The sequence below is a fragment of the Balaenoptera acutorostrata genome, chromosome 3 (assembly GCF_949987535.1).
Source record: "Balaenoptera acutorostrata chromosome 3, mBalAcu1.1, whole genome shotgun sequence".
Classification (NCBI taxonomy): Eukaryota; Metazoa; Chordata; class Mammalia; order Artiodactyla; family Balaenopteridae; genus Balaenoptera; species Balaenoptera acutorostrata.
This window is the reverse complement of record NC_080066.1, coordinates 38622715-38643967: the sequence shown is the minus strand read 5'-3', so window position 1 is coordinate 38643967 and position 21253 is coordinate 38622715. Positions and strand designations below refer to the sequence as shown.

Here is a 21253-nt window from a genome sequence, read left to right as displayed (position 1 = left end):
GGCTGATGCTGGTGCCCTGCCTGGGATGACTGATCCATCTACACCTTCCTGGGGACCCAATCACTATCCATAAGAGACTGGACATTCACCGAGTACCTCACCCGGGGCTTCTCAATGACCCTGCGGTGCAGAGGATGTGCCTCCTGAGGAGTCTCCTGGAGGGGAGGGAGGTGGGAGAGGCCACCCACCCACCCCCGCTGCTTCTGGCTGATCCTCAGGGCCCCCCACTGGCCATGAGAAGTCAACCCACCTGTAGACGGAGCGCTGGATAGGGAATGAGCAGTCGGGGTTCTAGGCAGCTCCTGTTCTGCATCCGACCTTGAGCTAGGTTCTGCAAGAAGTTCTCTGGCTTTGCATGTCCTCGCTGCATCCTCGGTACCGATTTCCTCCAGCCCCACAGGCAGTCATGAATGCCTGCGCTGTGAGCTGTCAGGTGATGAGTGCCTAACTACCGTAGCCCCAAATGCAGGGCCAGCTTCCACTCATGCACGGGCATTAGAGGCGGGGTCTTAACCTCCCTGCGCCTCGGTTTCCTTATCTGCAAAACTGAGATAAAGACAGTCCGTATCTCCTGGGACTGTTGAAAACCAAATGAGATAATGCACATAAACACTTAGCCCAGTGCCAGGCACGGAGACTAGGGTCCCTGCTGACTCTCCTACCTGGAGGCCAGCTCTCCCCCAGGGACCCTAGATGGCGGTGCTGGTCCTTCCCCCAGCGGGGACCACCTGAGGGGGCCACCTGCCCTCTGGTCCCCCGAAGGTCAAGTGCCAGCCGCCTGGCAGCTGGGCCCTGGCGACAGGAAGGGCTGGTCCGGAGAGGCTGGGCCGGGGGGAGCCTCCTGGTTGGTGGAGGGACCCATACCCAAGGCTGGTCCCACCCCTTGGCCCGCCCCAGCCTTTGATATGCGGAAGGTAGTGGAGCATGGAGGAGCCTTCCTGGCCCCAGGCCTGCTGGCACACTTCTCACAAGGAGGAAGAGGCTGGGAGGAAAAAGGATGGATGGGGCCTTGAGCAGGAGACAGGGCTAAGGATGATAGTAACACCCTGCTCTCCTTAAGTGTCAGACTGTGTGCTAAGTACGTGAATCTCCTTAGATCCACACACCAACCCTATGATAGATCGTCTTTATCGTGCAGATGAGGAAACCAAAGCCCAGGGGTCAAGAAACAGGCTGGACTTCAAGACTCCAGCTGGAGCAGCTCACAGGTGGGGTCAACTGGAGGTGACCCCTGAGGAGCCTGGGCTATCTGTTACCTCCCTCTTTCCCTCCCACCAGCCTTGGGTGCTCAGCTGGGCCTCCTTTGCCAAGAAATTTCCACCAAGGCTGATGTGGGCCGTGGAGCCCTGCGGGTCCCAGACCTTCTCCTCAGAGTTGGCCCTGATCACTGGCTGCCCCAGGTGATCTGGAGAGCACCTGCCTTTTTCTGTATGCTACTCTTGAAAACAACAACTTTACAAACTGATATGCCACCCAGGGATCCTGGAGAGGTGGCAGGACATGCCCTTGGCCAGTGAGTGGTCACACCAGGCCTGGATCCAGGGCTTGCTGCCCTTACGCGAGCCCTTTTCTCTCACTCTCCCAGGTGTGCTGGCTGCAGTGCAGGAACAGGGGCCCAGCCAGCACCCTGCTCCCTTGCCTCACGCTAGTTCAGGTGCAAATCCTTGCTTCTGAAACCGTGGAAACTCCTGCTTTCTGGAAAAGCACTCCCTCCACTGTCAGGACCTGCTCTGTGTCTGGCACCAAGCCCCACTCCACCTTGGGGACCGCTGTGTCCCCATTCCTTCCACCTCCAGTGGCTCCCCAGCACCCAGAGTCTCAATCCTGCCGATGAAATGAACACTGCAGGCAGACACTGCCACACAGGTGTTCTAGGAAGGACCAGCAGGCTGGGTACTTCTTCCTTCCTATGTTTCCTGGGGGTCCAAGGCCCCCATGCGTCCCAGGTTCTCTAGCTGTTGTGCAGACCCACTCCTGCTCTAGTTTAGTAATGAGTCTGGAAGCTCATCTAGAAATCCTTTATTTACATTTTATCTTAGAAAAAAATATACAGATCTGGTGCTCTGTTAACTCCTCAGGTTCAGGGTCTTTATGGGAGTGTGAGAGAGGGCACAGGGCAGCCCCCCAAGGCAGTCCATCATCCATCAAGGGCCTCTGCTCATCTGGCCCTGAAGCTGGACTTCCCTGAGATCAGCCCCAGGGCCCTGGGTGACAGGAGCGATGCCAGGCCTGGGGTGGGGTTGGCATGAGGGGCAGGGGCTGGGAGGCACTTGGACAGTCTGGCCATCAGAAACTGGATTGGCCCCCTGGGCAGAGTGGAGAGAACATGGGCCAGAGACTGTTCCTAAGGGGAGGACACGGGTGCCTCAGGCTTCAGGAATGGGGGCCCTACCGTGAGCCACTTGGATATACACACGTGGGCATCTCACATGGGGGCCAGGTGACTGTAAGGACCAGGGACTATTTGGCTGTGTTTTGTGAACCAGTTTAACACCACCTCCTTGTTCTCCTTCACCCACTTGATGTTGGCTTTGGTCTTCTCCAGGGCTTGCTCCAGAGCCCGGGTGCCTGAGCCGAAGCCTACATCCATGTTGTTCTTCTTGAACTGCTCCAGCTGCGAGGAAAAGGATAATTCTGAGCCCCAGGTTAGGTCTCTAACACAGCCCTGAGGAGAGGGCTGCCAGGTCCTCTGTCCTCCCCCTCCATGTTAGGGCCCCTGGGGATGGGGACCACAGCCTGTTCTCCAGGACAGGGAGGGCCAGTCCTTCCCTCTCCCTGGCAGAGGTCAAAAATGACAGCCCTGGGCTTCCCTAATGGTGCAGTGGTTAAGAATCCGCCTCCCAATGCAAGGGGACACGGGTTCAAGCCCTTGTCCGGGAAGATCCCACATGCCTCAGAGTAACTAAGCCCATGCGCCACAACTACTGAGCCTCCACTCCAGAGCCCGCGAGCCACAACTACTGAAGCAAGCCTGCACGCCGAGAGCCTGCGCTCTGCAACAAGAGAAGCCACTGCAGTGAGAAGCCCACGCACCACAACTAAGAGTAGCCCCTGCTTGCTGCAACTAGAGAAAGCCTGCATGCAGCAACAAAGACCCAACACAGCCAAAAATAAATAAATAAATAAATTTATTTTTAAAAAAAATGACCGCCCCAAGGTTCAGCTTGGCTCCTACATGTATTTGACCTTCACTGTGAGGTCCTTATTGAGTTGATTCTCAGTTTTTAAATGAATTACAATCTCAATCCAATCAAGGGAGGAGAGAGGGACAAATTAAACAGACACCACAAGGAAGCAACCAGCCAAATTCAAAATGTGGCCATTTCTATAGTACAAATGGCCCAGTTGCTTGAGCAAATAAATGTTGTTGTTGTTTTTCTTTTAAAGAGATGCTATAGATTAAAAGATGTATTAGTACTGGAGGTTGTAGCGGGGGCAATTAGGCAAGAAAATGAAATTAAAAGCATCCAGAAAGGAAGAAGTAAATTATCTCTATTTGCAGATGACATGATTTTGTATACAGAAAGTCCCAAGGAATCGAAAAATAAAAAAGCACAACTATTAAAACTTATGAGTTCAACAAGTTTGCAGGATATAAGAGCAATATGCAAAGATCATTTCTATTTCTATACACTAGCTGTGAAAAATCTGAAAATGAAATTAAGAAAACAGTTCCATTTACAATAGCATCAAAAAGAATAAAATACTTAGGAATAAATTTGACAAAAGAAGTGCAAGACCAGTATGCTGAAAACTATAAAATATTGTTGAGAAAAATTAAGAAGACCTAAATAAAAGGAAAAAAAATGACAAATCTGTGCTAATGGATTGGTAGATTTAATATTACTAACATGGACATACTCCCCAAATTGATCTACAGATTCAGTACAACCCCTATCAAAATTCCAACTGTATTTTTTTGCAGAAATTGGCAAGCTGATCCTAAAATTCATAAAGAAATGCAAAGATTCAGAATAGCCAAATGATCTTGAAAAAGAACAAAGTTGGAGGGCCCACAATCCCGATTTCAAAACTCACTACAAATCTATGATAATTAAGACAATGTGTACTAGCATAAAGACAGACAGATCAATGAAATAGAATTGAGAGTCCAGAAATAGACCCTAAAATTTACAGTCAATTGATTTTCAACAAAGGTGCCAAGATCATTCAATGGGTGAAAGAATAGTCCTTTTATCAACAGAGGAATGGATAAAGAAGATGTGGTACATATCTACAATGGAATATTACTCAGCCATAAAAAAGAATGAAATAATGCCATTTGCAGCAACATGAATGGACCTAGAGATTATCATACTAAATGAAGTAAGTCAGACAGAGAAAGACAAATATCATATGATATCATTTATATGTGGAATCTATTTTTTTTAAATGATACAAATGAACTTATTTACAAGACAGAAACAGACTTACAGATATCGAAAAGAAACTTATGGTTACCAAAGGGGAAACATGGGGGCGGGGAGGGATAAATCAGGACCTTGGGATTAATATACACACACCACTATAATAACCAGCAAGGACCTACTGTATAGCACAGGGAGCGTTACTCAATATTCTGTGATAAAGCTATATGAGAAAAGAATCTGAAAAAGAATGAATATATGTATATGTATAACTGAATCACTTTGCTGTACACCTGAAACTGACACAACATTGTAAATCAACTATACTCCAATAAAATTTTTTAATAAATTAATGATATTACAAAAAAAAGAATAGTCCTTTTAATGAATGGTACTGGGACAACTGGATAGCCACATGCAAAGGGATGAAGTTGGACCTTTGCCTTACACCATGTACAAAAATTAAGTCAAAATTGATCACTCCTAAATGTAAGAGCTAAAATGATAAGAATCTTAGTAAAAAGCATAGGTGTAAATCTTTGTGACCTTGGATTAGGTCACTGTTTCTTATATATGACACATAAAGCACAAGCAACAAAAGAAAAATAGAAGGTTAGACTTCATCAAAATAAAAAACTTTTGGACTTCCCTGATGGCTCAGTGGTAAAGAATCCGCGTGCCAATGCAGGGGACATGGGTTTGATCCCTGGGTCGGGAAGATCCCACATGCCGCGGAGCAACTAAGCCCCTGCGCCACGACTACTGAGCTTGTGCTCTAGAGCCTGCGAGCCACGACTACTGAGCCCACGTGCCACAACCACTGAAGCCCTCGTGCCTAGAGCCCGTGCTCCACAACAAGAGAAGCCACTGCAGCGAGAAGCCCACGCACCACAACAAAGAGTAGCCCCAGCTCGCTGCAACTAGAGAAAGCCCACACGCAGCAATGAAGACCCAATGCAGCCATAAATAAATAAATAAATAATTTTTTTTTAATTGAAAACTTTGCGTATCAAAGACACTATCAAGAAACTGAAAAGACAATCCACAAAATGGGAGAAAATATTTGCCTAATATGTGTCTAAGAAGGGCCTAGTATCCAGATTATATAAAGAACTCTTATAACTCAACAATAAAAAGACAAATATACCAATTAAAAACTGAGTGAAGGGGGCTTCCCTGGTGGCACAGTGGTTAAGAATCCGCCTGCCAATGCAGGAGACACGGGTTAGAGCCCTGGTCCGGGAAGATCCCACATGCCGCGGAGCAACTAAGCCTGTGTGCCACAACTACTGAGCCTGCACTCTAGAGCCTGCGAGCCACAACTACTGAGCCTGCGAGCCACACCTACTGAAGCCCGCGCGCCTAGAGCCCCATGCTCCGCAACAAGAGAAGCCACCTCAATGAGAAGCCCGCACACCGCAACAAAGAGCAGCCCCCACTCGCCGCGACTAGAGAAAGCCCGCATGCAGCAATGAAGACCCAAAGCAGCCAAAAATAAATAAGTAAATTTATTTTTAAAAGAAATGAGTGAAGGATTTGAATAGACATTTTTCCAAAGAAGATATACAAATGGCCAAGAAGCACATGAAAAGATGCTCAACATCATTAGTCATCAGAGAAATGCAACTCATAACCACAATGAGATACCACTTTGCACCCAGTAGGATGGCTATAATTTTTTCAAAAAGGAAAATAACAATTTTCCCCAAAACATAAAGAAATTGGAACCTTCATACATTGCTGGTGGGAATGTAAGTTGGTGCAGTTGCTTTGGAAAACAGTTTGGCAGTTTCTCAAAAAGTTAAACACAGTTACCAAATGACCTAGCAATTCCACTCCTAGGTGTACACCCAAGAGAAGTAAAAACAGAGGTTCACTCAAAAATGTGAACGTAGGGGACTTCCCTGGTGGTCCAGTGGTTAAGACTCTGCGCTCCCAATGCAGGGGGCACAGGTTCAATCGCTGGTCGGGGAACTAAGATCCCACAAGCGGCTGTGGCACGGCCAAAAAAAGACAGAAAATTTGAAAATGGCCTGGGTATAAGATGATAGTAAGGCATTGTTAATTTTCTTGTATTTGCTAATGATAGATTATGTTTTTAAAATTCTTTATTTTAGATACGACTAAAGTGTTTATAGGTAAAATTATATAATATCAGTGATTAGCTTGAAAACTGTCCGCCCCAAAAAAATGTCACCAAATGTTAATAATTGTTCAATCTGAGTAACGGGTACATGGAGGTTCATTATATTATTCTCTTTACCTTTTGCCTATACAAAAATTTCAAGATGAATATCTGTGATTGAATTGTGATATTTAGAAAGTCTGGATACCCAGCTTCCCCTCTACATGAGGAAGGCCTGACCACATGGAGCCCCGCTGCCTTGTGAACACATGCGGTGGGAGCTGAGTGGCGGCTGTCCCTTGAGACTGGGGATGGGCCTCTGGGTGCTGCCCCAAGGTCCGGGGCTTCTTACCTGCTGCAGCTCGAACTCAGTGGAGAATCTTCGGGTCACAGCCTGGATGAGGTTGGAGAAGGAGAAGGAACCACCGCCATAACTGCAGGGCAGGGAGAGAGAGGAACCGTGAGGGGGGCCAGGAACCAATGTTCGGTGACTGGCAGGCGACACAGGACCCTGTGACTGTCCCCATCTCGCAGATGTGATGAAATGACATGTCCAAGGAGACACCACTAGGGACTTGAACACAGGTTTGATTGCAGTGTCCTTGCTCCCATCTCTTCAGAGAACACTCCCACCAGCCAGACTTTCTTTCCCCCAAGTGGGAAAAGGGACAGCTGTGCCCCGCTGCCACGTCTTTCAATTCCTGTCCCTTCCCGACCTCAAGCTGGGTTCCTTTTGGACCACTCCGATGCAGTGTCTACCCTCCACTCCCGACCCTGCAGGGTCTGGTGCACACAGCCCACCCCCAGGGGACTCAGCCTTGGTGTGCGCTTCCCCTAACATGCTCTCGGCAGACTCACTCCTGAAAGAGTTTCTTCCAGTTGCTCTGGACAAAGTCCCAGGCCAGAGATTGCCCGAGGACGTTGCTGGCAATGCTGTTAATGGTGGAGGTGGCATCCTGCTTCCGGATGAGGTCTGGCTTCAGGGTGTAACTCAGGTACCTGTGAGGACAGCATGCTGCGTAATAAGTAAAAGGACCCTGCCCTCCACCCCACACACCTCTCCTGCAACCTCTCAACATCCCTTCAGCATGCTGCGGGTTGAAGACTCCTTGGTCCTACCGCCCTCCTGTAGATGGGACACTGAGTCCCCTAAGCAGGGTCACTGGCTATGCCAGGTATCATACTGACATAGACCAAGTGCTTGATAAATATCTGACGATGAATGAATGAAGGAAGGGGTAAGCCCTGCACCAGGCAGGGTGGCCACTCCTGTCTTTGACATTGAGGGTAGCTCTTCTTTACTGAAGTACAGAAGATGGCATATGAGGCACACAGTGGGAGCCAGGAGCCCTCATCCAAGGGTTTGGGGGGTGCCCAGCTGGATGTCCAGAAGGACTCAGGTCCAGATGCACCACAGCCCTTGACAGAGAGGTAAAGGCTAGGAGACTGCAGCAGTTAAAAGCACAGGATGTGGACCCAGATCCACATTCAAATCTTGTTTTTTCACTGAGTAAAGCTTCTAGCCTTTGGGCAAGTTGTTTTGCTTCTTTGAGCCTCCGTGTCCTCATCTGTAAAACTGGGAAACGCACTGCTCCACTGTGCAGGTTTGCGAGGATCCCACGGAGGAGAGTGTGGACGCCTGGCTGGTTCTTTCTCCCCCACATTGGGACCCTGGTCCCCGGCGAGGAGGGGAACTCACCCAGCCCCGTCCAGCTCTGGTCCTCACCTGTTCAGGAGCCAGACCTCGTTGGTGCAGGCCAGCGCTGAGCGGAGTTTGTCAGCTTCATTAACCAGTTGGACTTGTTGTAACTGCCTCCAGGCGAAGTCCCACTCTTTCTGGTCGCCCTGGGCGATGGCGTTGCAGTAGATGGTGGATCGCAGGTTGGGGTGGATCCTGGTGTGGGGTCAGGGTGTCAGGGGTAGAGCAGCAGCAGGGAGGGCGGGACGAGGGTCTGATGAGGACAGGGCTGTGAGCTTGAGGGACACATAAAGATCAGGAGACAAGCAGGGGACACACTCACGGGTTATTTTGGGGGTTCTCCATCCACTGGTTGTAAAGGTTCTTGGCCAGCTCCTCACACTTAGGCAGCCCATTGGAGCAGGCAGTGCTGATGGCATTAATCTCATTGTACCTGCCCCAGGGGTGACACTCTGTCAGCATGCCTGGCTCTGACTCTGGCAAAGACTCCCCTGCTGACACACAGCTCCAGGCAGGGCAGCAGGGCTGGGGCTCTAAGGTTGCAGCCCACCCGCCCTTTGGGTCCCCCTCTTTGCTTCTTGCCTTGGGCAGCCCAGGGAGGGTGGGCACAGACTCCAGCCCCACCTTCAACCACTAGAATCTGAATAACAATGCTGGTGAGGGGACCTTGAAATTTCAGTTTGGTCCTTTGTACAAAGAGGCCACATAGAGCCTCAGGGCAGGGCTCCTTATTCCTAGTTGAGGTGGGGGGGGGAGTCTCTCCCTGACTCGTGGCCCTGGTCCGGCCAGGAGTTGGGAACTTCAGAGGAGAATGCTGCTGGGACTTGCTCTGGACTTCCCAGGTCAGGGTGCCTGGGCCACCTGTGATCTCCAGACCCAAGAGAGGTCATACTCACTGGTCCATCAGGCTTTCTGGTCGCACAGTCCAGTTTTTGGTGCGATTTTCAAAATACAGGAAGAGGGGTTCAACCTGATTCCTGAGGTAATTCTGGGAAAAAGAAAACATGAATAGCCTCAAAGAGGAGACTCATGCCTGACCCACCTGGAGCCCCACGGAGCCTCTGATGTGGGTAGGCAAGTGTAGCAAGGGCTAATGGCTACAGAAGCAAGAGGCCAGAGGCTAAGAGCTTCGCCCAAGGCCAGACAGTGGTCAAAGGAGCCGGCGCTAGTCCAGGTCTCAGATGACTGATCTGGGGTTCTTTCCCTCAACCAGTTCTGACACTCTATGTCTAAGTATCACCATTTCCTAATATAGTTTTAGGGCCTACCATCCCCCACCACCTGATCATAAGTATTCTGCCTTTACTGTGGGGAATTTAGAAAACACTGTAAAGCATAGGCAGAAAATACTAACCACCCCAGAACTTACCGAATCCATGACTTCCAAATTGGTGAGTTTGCCCCTTCCTTTCTCTTTTCTGCCCAGCATATCTACAATTCTGCATGCTGTTCTTTTAGCTGGCATTGTCGTGTAAGGCCCAACCCATGTTATTAAAATCCTTTGCAGACGCTGGTTCAATACAGTAGATTATCATGTGTGTCAACCAGAATCCGCATCCAAATGTAAAAGGAATAAACCCCCAAGCGCAAAGAGGATTGGAAAGGAAACAACAGTGGATGAGACGTCCACACAGTGTAGGAGCTGGGAGGTGGAGAGAGGGAGATGGAACAGGCTTGGCCGAGGCGGGGGTCTGCAGCAGAGCACCTGCCATGGGGGAGATGGAGACAGAAGCAAGGAGACTTGCTGTGACGAGGCTCAGGATTAGAGGGATGGGTGTGCAGGGGACAGGAGTGAGGCCGGGCTGTGAACAGGGCAATGGAGCCAAAATCTGTAGAGGGACTAATTAAACCCTCGAGTGCCCACTTCCCTCCCTGCCTCAAGCAACACCCCTCCCTCCCCCATGAGCAAGGCTGAATCAGAGGGGCTCAGAACTAGGGTCCCCAGACACAGTGGGAGGGTTGCTGAATTGCAGAGAGGGCCAGAGGTGAAAGTTTACAGCCTAAATGGAGGTACCCCCAGTTTCCTTCCCCACCCTGATCCCAGAAAGTGAGCCTCAACTGCATAAGACAGAGGATCACTCTCTGGAGACTGAATGGTGTCAAGAGAACACAGTCATAGATATTAATTTTTTAGGGTCCCCACGAGGAGTTACTTGGCCACCCAGTCACCCCATAACAAGACTGCAGGTGACAAACTCCACCTCCCCGTGGAGCTTTCAACCACTGCCTCACTCTCAAATTCAAAGGGGCAGCTCAGTTTCCAACTTGAAAGAGGAGATCAAAACAAACAGATGACTTGGAGGAAACAAGTCAGTGAAAGAAAAAGAAAACTTCATAGAAGCCTGTGATAAATATCCTCCAAGAGTTCAGAGAAGATATTGCATAGGGCGCTGGAGCAAGGAATAGCACTTGGAAGCTTAAATACATGATAGAAAAAATGAGGAGAGGTGGTGTGCTAAACTGAGGGCATATCCCAGAGGGCAGAACAAAAAGTCACCAAGCTGGAAAATAGGAGAGAAGAAAACTAGAGGACCAATGTAAGGGCAGTGAATTGGATTAACAAGGGTCCCAGAAAGGGAGAACCGGGGGAAAAAAGGAGAGGAAGAAAGTTTAAAGGAGCAATGCAAAGTTGTCCAGGTTGAAAACGTAGAAGGATGAGAAAGACCTGCATGAAGGACCACCAGCATGGAGAGAAGAGCCCACAGCTTCCAGAAGGGGAACCTGGCCACATTCAAAGAACTGGAAATAAGAAAGGCCCTGGGCTTCTCAACAGAAACATGAGAGGTTTGATGTCAATGGAGCAAGACCTGAAATTTCCTGAGGAATAATTTCCAAAATAGAAACTACTTTTTTTTTTTAAATTTTTTTGGCCATGCTGCGAGGCATGTGGGATCTTAGTTCCCTGATCAGGGATTGAACCCATGCCCCCTACAGTAGAAGCACAGAGTCCTAACCACTGGACCGCCAGGTAAGTCCCTCAACCTAGAAACTTCTAAACTCAAGCAAACTCTCAATGCAGTGTGAAGGTGGAATAAAGACATTTCAGACAATCTACCTGAAAAAATCCACCTCTTATGAACCCTTTCTCCAAAACTGGAAGATGTGTTCCCCTGATAGAGAGAAAACTCAAGGAAGAATCCATGGGTTCAGGAAACAAGAGATGCAACAATGGAGAGCCTCCCAGCGTGGGAGCTGAGTAGCAGTTCTAGAAGTGAGCAGGCCGACAGAGGGCTCCAGGAGGGATGCCTCCAGGAAAAAGCAAAACTAATGTATTATCTGATACATTTGTATAAGATGTATAAAAAAGGAGACACAAACATGGTACTTTATGTGGCTCAGCAGAGAATGATATTTAAATAATCACATAAAGTAAATGCTGAATACTGATTTGACCAAATATTGTGATTTTACTACATTAGGAGGATGGGATGAATCCAAGGTGTAAGTAGGTTAATGAGTTTAAAGTGAGTTAAAACCTCATTTACCATAACAGTTAGTTAATCATGTGAAAAACATTTTTAATGACTACATAATATTCCATCAAATGGATATTCTAGTTTACTTAACCAACTCCAACTGTTGGACATTTGAGTATTTTTGGTTTTCTTGTCTTTTATAAACCACACTGCAATGAACATCCTTATGGGTTCAGCTATGCATCCAGAGCAAGCAGTTTCCCTCTGATCCTCCCTGCCCGCGCCCCCAAGCTTCAAAACTGTTAACAGCGGCATCCCCCTCCAGCCCCTTAGGGCAGGCTAGGCAGGCACAGGCCCGCTCCTTTCACAGAGGGGTTCTCTGGGTCTGAAGAGGGTTGCCTGAGTCCACACAGCTGGTAAAAGGCCTTCTCCCCCACTCCCACCCCCTTCCTGTACTGTGGCTTTTTCTGTTGCCTTCTGAAAGAAGGATTTGCTAATTTCCAAATCTAGCAAACTTTGCTAGAAGTCTGTGTCCTTTCTTTGCTGTGCCCAACCTGCTCACCTTCTCAATCCCTGCTCCCTTCACCCTACATCCCTCCTGCTCTCTCACCACTGCCAAGGACCTGGTGTGTTTCACCATTCCAGGCAATATTTCTATTCACTTCCTTATGGCGTAATTTCAGGCACTGGGGAATTGGTCCTTGAACCCTGCCATGCCCCTCTGTACCTTCATGGGGCCGTAGACCTCGGATCGGTCGAACATGAGCTTGAAGTACCTCAGGCTGCTCAGGGCGGCCTGCCAGGGCATGTACTCTTTCTCGTTGATCAGGAAGAGGGTGTTGTTCAGCGCCAGGGTGACAGGGACTATATGGGCACTGGGAGCAGACAGAGGGGCTCAAGTAAGCATCCCCACCCAGTCCAGCCTCACTGTGGGAACCCCAGCCTCCTCCTAGAGCCTGAGGTCCCAGAGGCCCAACTGAGCCAGCTCCAGCATTCACCAGGGGTGGGGCTGGGGGTAGGGGTGAGGGATGTGGATGCTGGGTGGTGCCACAAACGAGGCCAGCCCAGGCCTGGCCCTCAACCACTGCCAGTCACATTTCCTTGCTCATTATCCCCATTTTACAGATGAGGAAACTGAGGCTCAGAGAGATAAAGTGCCTTGCCTAAGGCCACACAGCCCATAGGAGACAGATCAGAGATTCAAAAAGACAAGAAACCTGTGCTCTATACTCTGCCCACCTCTTCTCTGATTTGCTTGGCCCTCTGGTCTTTCCTCCCTCCACCTCCTCAGGCCATATGTGCATATTTGGTTCATAAAGGTCCATGTCTATGGGTGACATCACTTATGTCAAAGAACTTGGCACCTGTTGGTGCTCATGAACACAGCAGCTGCTCAATAAATATCTGTTTATCCATGCTGCATCTCGTCTATCCTGTCCTTCCCGGATTTTTCTTAGCACTGAGCATGGTGGCCTGGGCCACAGGTAGCCCTCCGGAAAACCTTGGTGCCGTGGAGTGCACTGTGGTTTTGGAGTTGGACAGGACTACGTCTGGCTGTCATGGGCTACTGTGTGACCTCAGGCAGGGTACTCAAGCTCTGAATCTCAGATTCCTTCTCTGGGAAGTATGGGCTGTGACACCGACAATCTCCGGGGACGTGTGGCCAAGGGAGGGGTGTCCAGAAGCACAGGGAGCCCACGGTGCTGAGCCTGGCACACGGTGAGGACGGCGGGAGGCAGCACTGGCTCTCCCTATGGAACCGCACTTGCCAAGTCTCCAGGCTTCCATGGCTGAGCACTCACCTGGCCAGGTTGAAGCTGTCGTAGATGACCTGCGCCCGATTGATGACAGGGATGGTCTAGAAGGGGTAACAGAGCGTGTGACCTCGGGCTGGCGGTGCGGGCAGGCCCTGCAGTCTGGGGCCCCATCCTGGGGCTGGGCCTCGGGCAGGGGATGGGTGGGGCGGCAGGTACCCACCAATGGTTTTATCTGCAGCTGATTCTGAATCTTCCTCCAGTTGTTCTCATCGTAGTTCACCTGGTAATAGCCCGTCACGTTGACGTTTAGCAGGACCCACTCATCCGCTTGGGTTTTGAACAGATCATTCTGGGCTGTGGGGAGAGACCAGAGCTGGGGCAGGGCTGCTCAGAAGGCCACAGGCTGACCTGACCCAGGCCTCAGCAGAGCAGCCTCCCCTGCAGCCTGGCAGCAGCCGGCCCTCACGCCGCTGGGCCAACGCCAAGGAGAGGGGCGGAGAAGAGGGGTAGGACTGGCTGCCGGGGCCCAACTCTGGCCGGGGACCTTGGACAGACCAGTTGCCATCTCTGAACCTCAGTGGCCGCCCTGCCTCCCACAGGCTCTGGGTGGCCGGGCCAGTGGCATCCACCGAGACAACTCCATCGGCACACCCCCGGCCCCTCAGACTCAACTCCCCAGGCGGCCGCTCCTCCTCCACCCCCTCCTCCTCCCACCTCTCCGCTTGTAACAGCGCCATCAAACCCAGGCAGCACTTCCCATCCAGTTAGGCCCCCAGCACTGCTCATCTCTTCCTGGGGGCTCCATGCCTCCTCCTCACGGCTCTCCCTCCACCTTTTCTCCTGGCAGCCAGAGGGGATCCTTCCATACCTGCAGGTCAGACCCAATGGCTTTCCCACTTCCCACCTGTCCCGGCTCCTCCTGGCCCGAGGACATAGCCATTGTCTCCTGCAGCCGGCAGGGACCCGCTTCACCGAGGGCACACCTCTGCCCGAGCCACACTCAGTCTCCGAGTTCTCTCCTACCTCAAGCCTTGCACTTGCTATTGACTCTGCCTGGACTGCTTCTCTCTGCTGCCATTAGCCTGGTGAACTCCTACTCTTCCTCTGACTCAGATCACCTCCTCCAGGAAGCATTTCCTGACCTCTCCATGAAGTTGAAGCTCCTTATTCCCGGCTCCCTGCCCACCTGCCCCAGTACCCCAGAGGCCACATATGCCTCTGTTAAAGCACTCAGCACAGCTCTGGAACATTTGAACTGCTTGTCTTCCTTCCCTTCATCTGCAGCCTTGGCTTAGGCAGAGGATGACTTGCCTTGACCTTGGTTTCCTCAGTGCCTGGCAGAGTAGGACTGCTCATACTATGTGCCAGGCACTGTTTTAAACATTTCATGGGAATCCTCTTCTTTAACCTTCACAAAACTCAATGGGGTAGATATTGTTCCCAGCCCCATTGTATAGATGGGGAAATGGAGACCAGAGAGAGATGGTAACTTGACCAGGGTCACACAGCGTAGAAATTAGAACCAAAGAAGCTGGCTCCATTTGTTGAATGAAACGATGAAGGAAGCCCTGGCTGAGGCCTGCCATAACCCCAGAACATGGGCCAGGAGCTGGGAGTATGGGATGGGGCTGCTGTCCACTAGGGCAGGGCTGGATTACTTGCTGCGTTGCCCTGCAGCCAGTAGTGGTCCTGCAGTTTGCCACTTCTGATAGATGAGATGGGAACAATCCACAGGTAGCTGCAACAAGAGATCCAGAGGCCAGGTGTGAGAAACTGCAGCTCTTGGGCACTGCCAGCAAAGAACAGCCGTGCCCAGACTTCCAGTTTCTGCCCAACTCTGGCACTAAACACCCCCATCCTCCTGGCCCAGGGGGTAGACTGTCTACAGCCACTATGGCAGGGGCCACAGCGGGCCAGGCCCTGCTATGGTCAGAGGGTCCCAGAGCAACTGCCCCTCAGAACCCTCACTAGGACGCCTGTCTCAGTGACCTCATCTGCTCACTTGAACGCTGAGGGGCGGGTGACGGTGGACTCGGGGTCAAGCAGGAAGTGCTTCTGGGAGATGCTCCCTGTCTTGGTGTCCACGGTGATGACAGGGAAGCCCATCTGCAGGGTCCAGCGGTCCATGATGTCACGCACGGTGCCTGGCAGCTTGATGGCCGACTGATTGTTTACAGCCTTGGGCAGAGGGATATGGTGCGGCCTTCAGCGACTGCCATTCTCCCACCCACCCACTCTCCCCTTTCACCCTTGGCCTCCCCTTAGTGGCACCACTTTGCTGGGAGGCAGTGGAGGAGCACTGGGCTGAGAGGCAGGAGCTGGGGTCCCAGCCCGGCTCTCTGTCTCCTCGGCTGCCCAGTGCTGGACAAGCCAAGAGCTTCCCAGCCTCCGGTTCATTCCACTTCGATTAAGCAAATCCATGTGGCTTCCCATTCTGTGATCCAACCTGAGGTGGGTGTGTGTCAGGGAGGGGCACCCAGGATGCCCATGGCTCAGCCTGAACAAACCCGGGAGGACGGGCAGGGAGAGGAGACAGAGAGGAAGGAAAACCAGTGTCCCCATGTCACAGGCAGCGCGAAGGAGAGGGTCGTGGCAATGTGAAGGAAACGCACCCGGATGAGGGTCTGGGGATGGGCTTAGGGTGGTTGTTATTGTCTTAAATCTTTTTTCATCTTTTTCCATGTGTGTGCATTGCTTTCATAATGGTAACAAAAAACCAACCACATCTGTTAATAACTGAGAAAATAAAAAACTAAGAACAGCATAAATAGAGGGCAGAAGACCCTGTCGGAAGTTACAAGCTGAGGGGGAGGGGATCTCTAGGGGGGCTGCAGAGAGAAGGGGCTCAGGGAAAGAGGGAGGGGCAGATGGAGCTGGAGGGGTGCTGGTGCGGAGGAGGGCTTGGCTTCGGAAGAAAGGAAGGCGCTGGAAACTGAGGCTGGGCAAGGAAGACAGTGGAAGCGGAGGGGAGGGACTGACGCTGTGGGAGGTGGGGGAGGTGGACCGGCCCCATGGCAGATGGATGTCGGGCTGCAGACTGGCCAGGAGGGCCCTGGAGCCCAGCTGTGACTCTGTGACAAGGCCCTGGGTCTCGCCTCCCTGGTCAGGCTGGTCATGGAGCACAGGCATATGGGGGGGTCAGTAGGGCTGACCAGGGCCACAGAGAAGGGGTGGGGGCCACTGTGAAGGAGAGGACATGATGGGGAAATGATGGGGAGAGTCTCAGGAGAGGCGGGGAGGGGCAGGCGGGAGGGTGGGAGTGGTCAGAGGGTTTGCTCAAAGACAGGGGCCACTCAGGGTCTGAATGGACAGGAATGCAAGGTGAGGCTGGATGGGAGGGTCAGAGAGCACGCTGAGGGTGCTGGTATGTGCAAAGTCATGTCTGGGAGGGGCTGGCCGGGGCGCAGGGCAGCCAGGAGTGCTGAGTAGGTGAATGACTGGCTCCAAAGTTCCAGGGAGAGGAAGGCTTGGGCTTGGGAACCACAAGAGCCCGTTTCCTCGCTACTCAGATGACGGCACTCCTCAGCTGCCCTCACAGAGCTCACTGTAGCGTGAGGGGGGCTGCCTGCCAGGGCTCATGACCCAGGCTCTCATAACACCTCCTTCAAGGAGCCATCATTGCGCCCATTTTACAGATGAGCAACCAAGCCTCCAGATGGCCTGCCTGGGAGGGTAAGCAGTGGAGCTGGGCACATTCTCTTACACGTGTGCTGCCCCCAGGGACTTTCAGCATCTCAGGACCCCCACAGAATGGCTTCAGGGGGGCTGGTTGTTACTGACCATCTGCAGGTGTTCCCACAGGTCCAGGTAGGTGGTGTTCTGATAGGCAAAGGCATGCAAGTAGGACTGTGGAAAGACGGCACGGTGAGGGTAAAGCTGCTGCCCCAGGCTCTACCACTCAGCCTCTGTGGTAGGCCGGGGCTTGGAGGAAACACCTCCCACCCTATGGCTGGCCAAGGGTACTCACCGCCAGGCCCTTCCTGAACAGGTCCTCAGTCAGGAACTCAGAAAGCATCCTGATGACCGAGGCTCCCTGGTGGAGGAGAGGGGGCTCAGAAGGCTGCGCCGAGCCAGCAGGAGACCCTGTGTCCCCATCAGGCTAGGACAGGTGCTCCCGGAGCCCCGGCTTCAGTGGGCCCCTGTGGGCCGAGTCCCCACCTCCCTTCCCATGACCCCTACTGTCTCAGGACCAGCACGGGGGCTGGGCAGCACCTTGCTGTAGGAGATGGAGTCAAACATCTCGCTGATCTGGGCGGGTGTGTTGACCTCCTCGGCAGGGGTGGTCAGGGGGTGGGAGGAGGCCAGTGCATCCACAGCCATCACATGGTACAAATCGTTCGGCACCATGAGGTCTTTCTGCAAATCCCCAGCAGCCATCAGGAGACTGGCCTGGGAGGGGGTGACCCAGTCCCCCAACCCAGACCCTAGCAGTCCCTGGGCAGCAGGCTCACCAGATTCCAGGTGGGCTCTGCATAGTCAGCACCCAGGTACTCCACGTAGGAGGCAAAGCCCTCGTTCAGCCAAAGATCATTCCACCAGGCCAGGGTCACCAAGTTCCCAAACCACTGTGGGGGAGGGGAGGTCAGCCCGGCAAGCCACTCGGGCCTTGCGGTCACTAACGGTACCCAGAGCTACGCTTCACTGAGTGCTCCCAGTGTGCCAGTCTTGAGCTCGAGGCTTCACCGACATCATCATGACTCCTCCCTGACACCCTGCCAGGTGGAACTCTTCCCTTCTCAGCTGCCAAGGACGGAGCCACAACTTGTGCCGTCTCCTCCCAGAGCCCCCCTCGTTCTCTGTCTGCACTCCCCATGACTGGGGGGCTACCTGGTGGGCCAGCTCATGAGCAATCACAGTGACAACCCGCTCTTTGTTGCTGCTGGAGGAGGCCTGTGGGTCAAACAGCAGCGAGTTCTCTCGGTAGGTCACCAGCCCCCAGTTCTCCATGGCACCGGCATTGAAGTCAGGCAAGGCAATCTGGTCTGGGGAGTCCAGGCTGTTGGTGGGATGGCCTCGGGCTATGGGGGGAAACCCATCCGCTTCCCCCCAGTGTGAGGCACCTCACTCACCAGATTTTGGGAGTGGGTAGGGTGTATCAAAATGATGGGCAAAGAAGTTTAGGATGGGACCTGTCACATTCAGGGCATAAATGCCATGGTTCTGTGCAGTTGCATTAGGCCGAGCCCAGATCCGGACCTGCAAAGAAGACAGAGGTAGGTCAGGGGCCCTTCTTGGGTCCTGGTGCAGATGGGCCGAGTCCCAAAGCCTGGCAGGCTGGGGGACCAACTAGGTTAAACTGGGAGGCTTGGTCAGCGGAGGAGAGGGCGGGGGTGTCTCTTTAGAGCCTTGAGTCACAGGCAGGGGCCTTTGGGGAATAACAATAGCCATAGCCACCATCTGTCTGGCACCCAGGAGTTGGGAACTCCCTTCGTGAGCAGGGTCTCACTTTTCAGATGCAGAGACGGAGGGTCAGAGAACCTAAGGCATTTGCCCAAGATCACTCAGAACTGGGATTCAAACACTGCCTAGCAACTCAGGGGCTGGGACAAGGATGAGGATAAATAGGAATATCTCCCAGGCCAGGACCAATCCCGAGGAAGGATAGGTGGCCTCAGCTCCATACCTGGACGCTGTTGGGTGCACTTGTCTCCACACTCGTGAACTCGCTCACGATGTAGGCCAGAAGGTATGTGGACATTACAGGCGTGGTTTGGAACTCAGTGACCTTCCATTTGGGGTCTTCTGCAAGCGGGACACTGGGACCTGGACAGGGAGCAAGCAGGGATGTGGGGTTGCGCCCTCTCCCTGCCCTGTGCCCCAGCCCCGGGGGTCTGCTTTCCGAGGATGTGTGGTCCCAGCCAGACCTGCTCACCTTTGGGCGGCATGTTGGACAGGGCCGTGAGCTCCTTGGGGTAGATGAGGGTGATGTTAAATGTGGCCTTCATGGCCGGCTCGTCAAAGCACGGGAAGGATTTCCGGGCATCTGCAGACTGCATCTGTGTCGTGGCCAGCACCCTGCCCGAAGCGGGGGTTAGAGGGTGTGCCAGCTTCATGCCTGTGCCCGTGTGGGTGTGTGGGGCTGGGGCTGTAGGGTGTTGCTGGGTGTGCAGGGATGGGGTGCACAGATGCTGCCTGGCCTAATCCCTGCCCTCCCCACCTCCCCCAGGCCGCCTCCAGGCCGACAGGCCAGCTGACATGGGAGAGCAGAGCTCCTTCTGGACTCAGGGTCAAAGTCCTGGCAGGCTCCATCCCTGGATTGGCTGGGAAACCTTGGCAAATTTCTTTCCTCAGAGCCTGTTTTCCTATCTATCCAAGGGGCACTTTCATCTCTCATCCCTGACTCCCTAATAAAGTATAGGGGAGCCCTCCGGGAAAGGGTCGATTGTCTTGGTAGCTGCTCTACCAGAGCTGCAGATGGAGTGATGGGCCAGCCAAGGGCTCCCGAAGGTTCAAAAGCCCCGAACCCAAGCCCTTCCTTGGCTCCCAGGGTCCAGCTCTGCCTCAGCACCTAGGATCTGCCCCCACCCAGCAGACCTGGCTCTGACTTACTTTTTGTCATTGCCTTCCATGTACTCGCTGCGGTAGAAGCCTGCCAGGTCGTCGGCCAGCTCCCCCTGAAATTTACTCTCCATCTCGTACATTCTGCCTGCCTCCAGCAAGCCCTTGAGGTGCACCACCAGATACTCCGTGGGCTCTACCAGCTCGGTCCTGTCGATGTTGGGGACCGAGAAGGCCCCCACGCCCCGCAGGGCCACCATGTGCCCCTGGGTTGTGGTGTAGTTGAGCTTCTTGCTATGGATGATGATGACGTCAGTGGGGTCCTTGCAGATGAAGCGGACGATGCTTGTGCCCTTGAAGATATACAGGCCATTCTCATCGGGAGTGAGGTAGGGCCTCAGTGTCACCTTGTAGGAGTCGGGCAACAGTGTCGTGGGTAGGCGGTATCGGTTCCACGGCTTGCTCTGGTCCAAGGTGGTGGCCGCGGTGATGGTGGTGGTCGCGGGGCTCGTGGGGTCCACGGCGGCATTCTTGTTCTTCTCCTGGGCATACACCACAGACAGAGCGATGATGGTGGCTATGGCCGCCATGCCCAGGAGGATGCCCAGGATGCCCAGGGCCTTGGATATGTAGAATCCTTTGGCCATGGTGAGGGTGCGGAGGGAGCTTGGGGAGGCTCAGGACAGGTGGGGAACAGGGCAGCCTTGGGCCAGGCTTATATCCCTGAAGGGGAGGAGCCCCACAGCTTGCAGACTGGGCAAAAATTAACCAGGGCTCAGACAAGCGAAGGTCACTGGACTGGGTGGGAACACACCCTGCCCAGGTTTCGGAGAGGAGATCCAGGAACAGTGTGCGTAGTACAGCTCAGGGGTACCTGCGGGGAGCAAACTGTCCGGTTACAGGCTGCAGGCTTCCTGGGAGCCCACCGAGGGCTGAAGGGCAGGTGTCAGGCTTCGTGCCCAGCGGGGAGAGGGAGCGGCCAGCTGTCTTGGATCTGCCTGCAAGCTGAGACAATGGGCACAGGAACAGGATTGAGGTTAGGTCCAGGAGGTTAGAAGGACTTCCCAGGAGCAGGGAGGTGGGAGCTGAAGAGAAATGGAGAGTTGGTTTCTGGCTCAGGTCAAGAACACATTGGTTCACCCCTGTGGTTGGATGGATGCCCAGGGCTCCTCAGTGACATGGCCCCAGCCTCCCTTGCATTCTTTCAGAGCAGGAAGTTCTTCCAGGTTCCCCTCCCTTTCCCTTCTGCCAAAAACTTTTTCCTCAATTATCAGCTCACTGAGAAGAATGAAATAAGTTGTTTTGCCTTTTTTTTTTTTTTTTTAATAGAGGAGGCTGGTGGAGGCTTAACCTCTTCCCAGCCATGACCTTGGGCAGGTAATTTTACCTTT

At 52.8% G+C, this 21253-nt stretch overlaps 1 protein-coding gene across 1 annotated transcript; it reads right to left on the bottom strand.

Moving 5' to 3' along the window:
- Window positions 1–2004: 2004 nt before the first annotated feature.
- Window positions 2005–20864, bottom strand: ANPEP (alanyl aminopeptidase, membrane). The gene is made up of 20 exons (XM_028162010.2): window positions 19914–20864; window positions 19237–19379; window positions 18988–19127; window positions 18434–18560; window positions 18192–18346; window positions 17816–17929; window positions 17577–17720; window positions 17332–17397; window positions 17145–17210; window positions 15367–15542; window positions 15023–15102; window positions 13585–13718; window positions 13410–13465; window positions 12335–12482; window positions 9088–9179; window positions 8514–8624; window positions 8219–8386; window positions 7351–7491; window positions 6845–6926; window positions 2005–2614 (listed from the first exon to the last, which is right to left on the bottom strand). The coding sequence occupies exons 1-20, from the start codon at window positions 20507–20509 to the stop codon at window positions 2426–2428; spliced, it is 2928 nt and encodes a 975-aa protein (XP_028017811.2). The 5' UTR covers window positions 20510–20864; the 3' UTR covers window positions 2005–2425.
- Between the last annotated feature and the right edge of the window lie 389 nt (window positions 20865–21253).

Bases quoted from the DNA above. Each gene is read 5' to 3' on its own strand.
- ANPEP (XM_028162010.2), bottom strand. From the start codon at position 20,509: ATGGCCAAAGGATTCTACATATCCAAGGCCCTGGGCATCCTGGGCATC. The intron at 12,483-13,409 runs GTGAGTGCTCAG...GTCTGCTCCCAG, and splicing joins GACAGCTTCAACCTGGCCAG to TGCCCATATAGTCCCTGTCA. The intron at 7,492-8,218 runs GTGAGGACCAGA...CTGTCCTCACAG, and splicing joins GAGGTCTGGCTCCTGAACAG to GTACCTGAGTTACACCCTGA.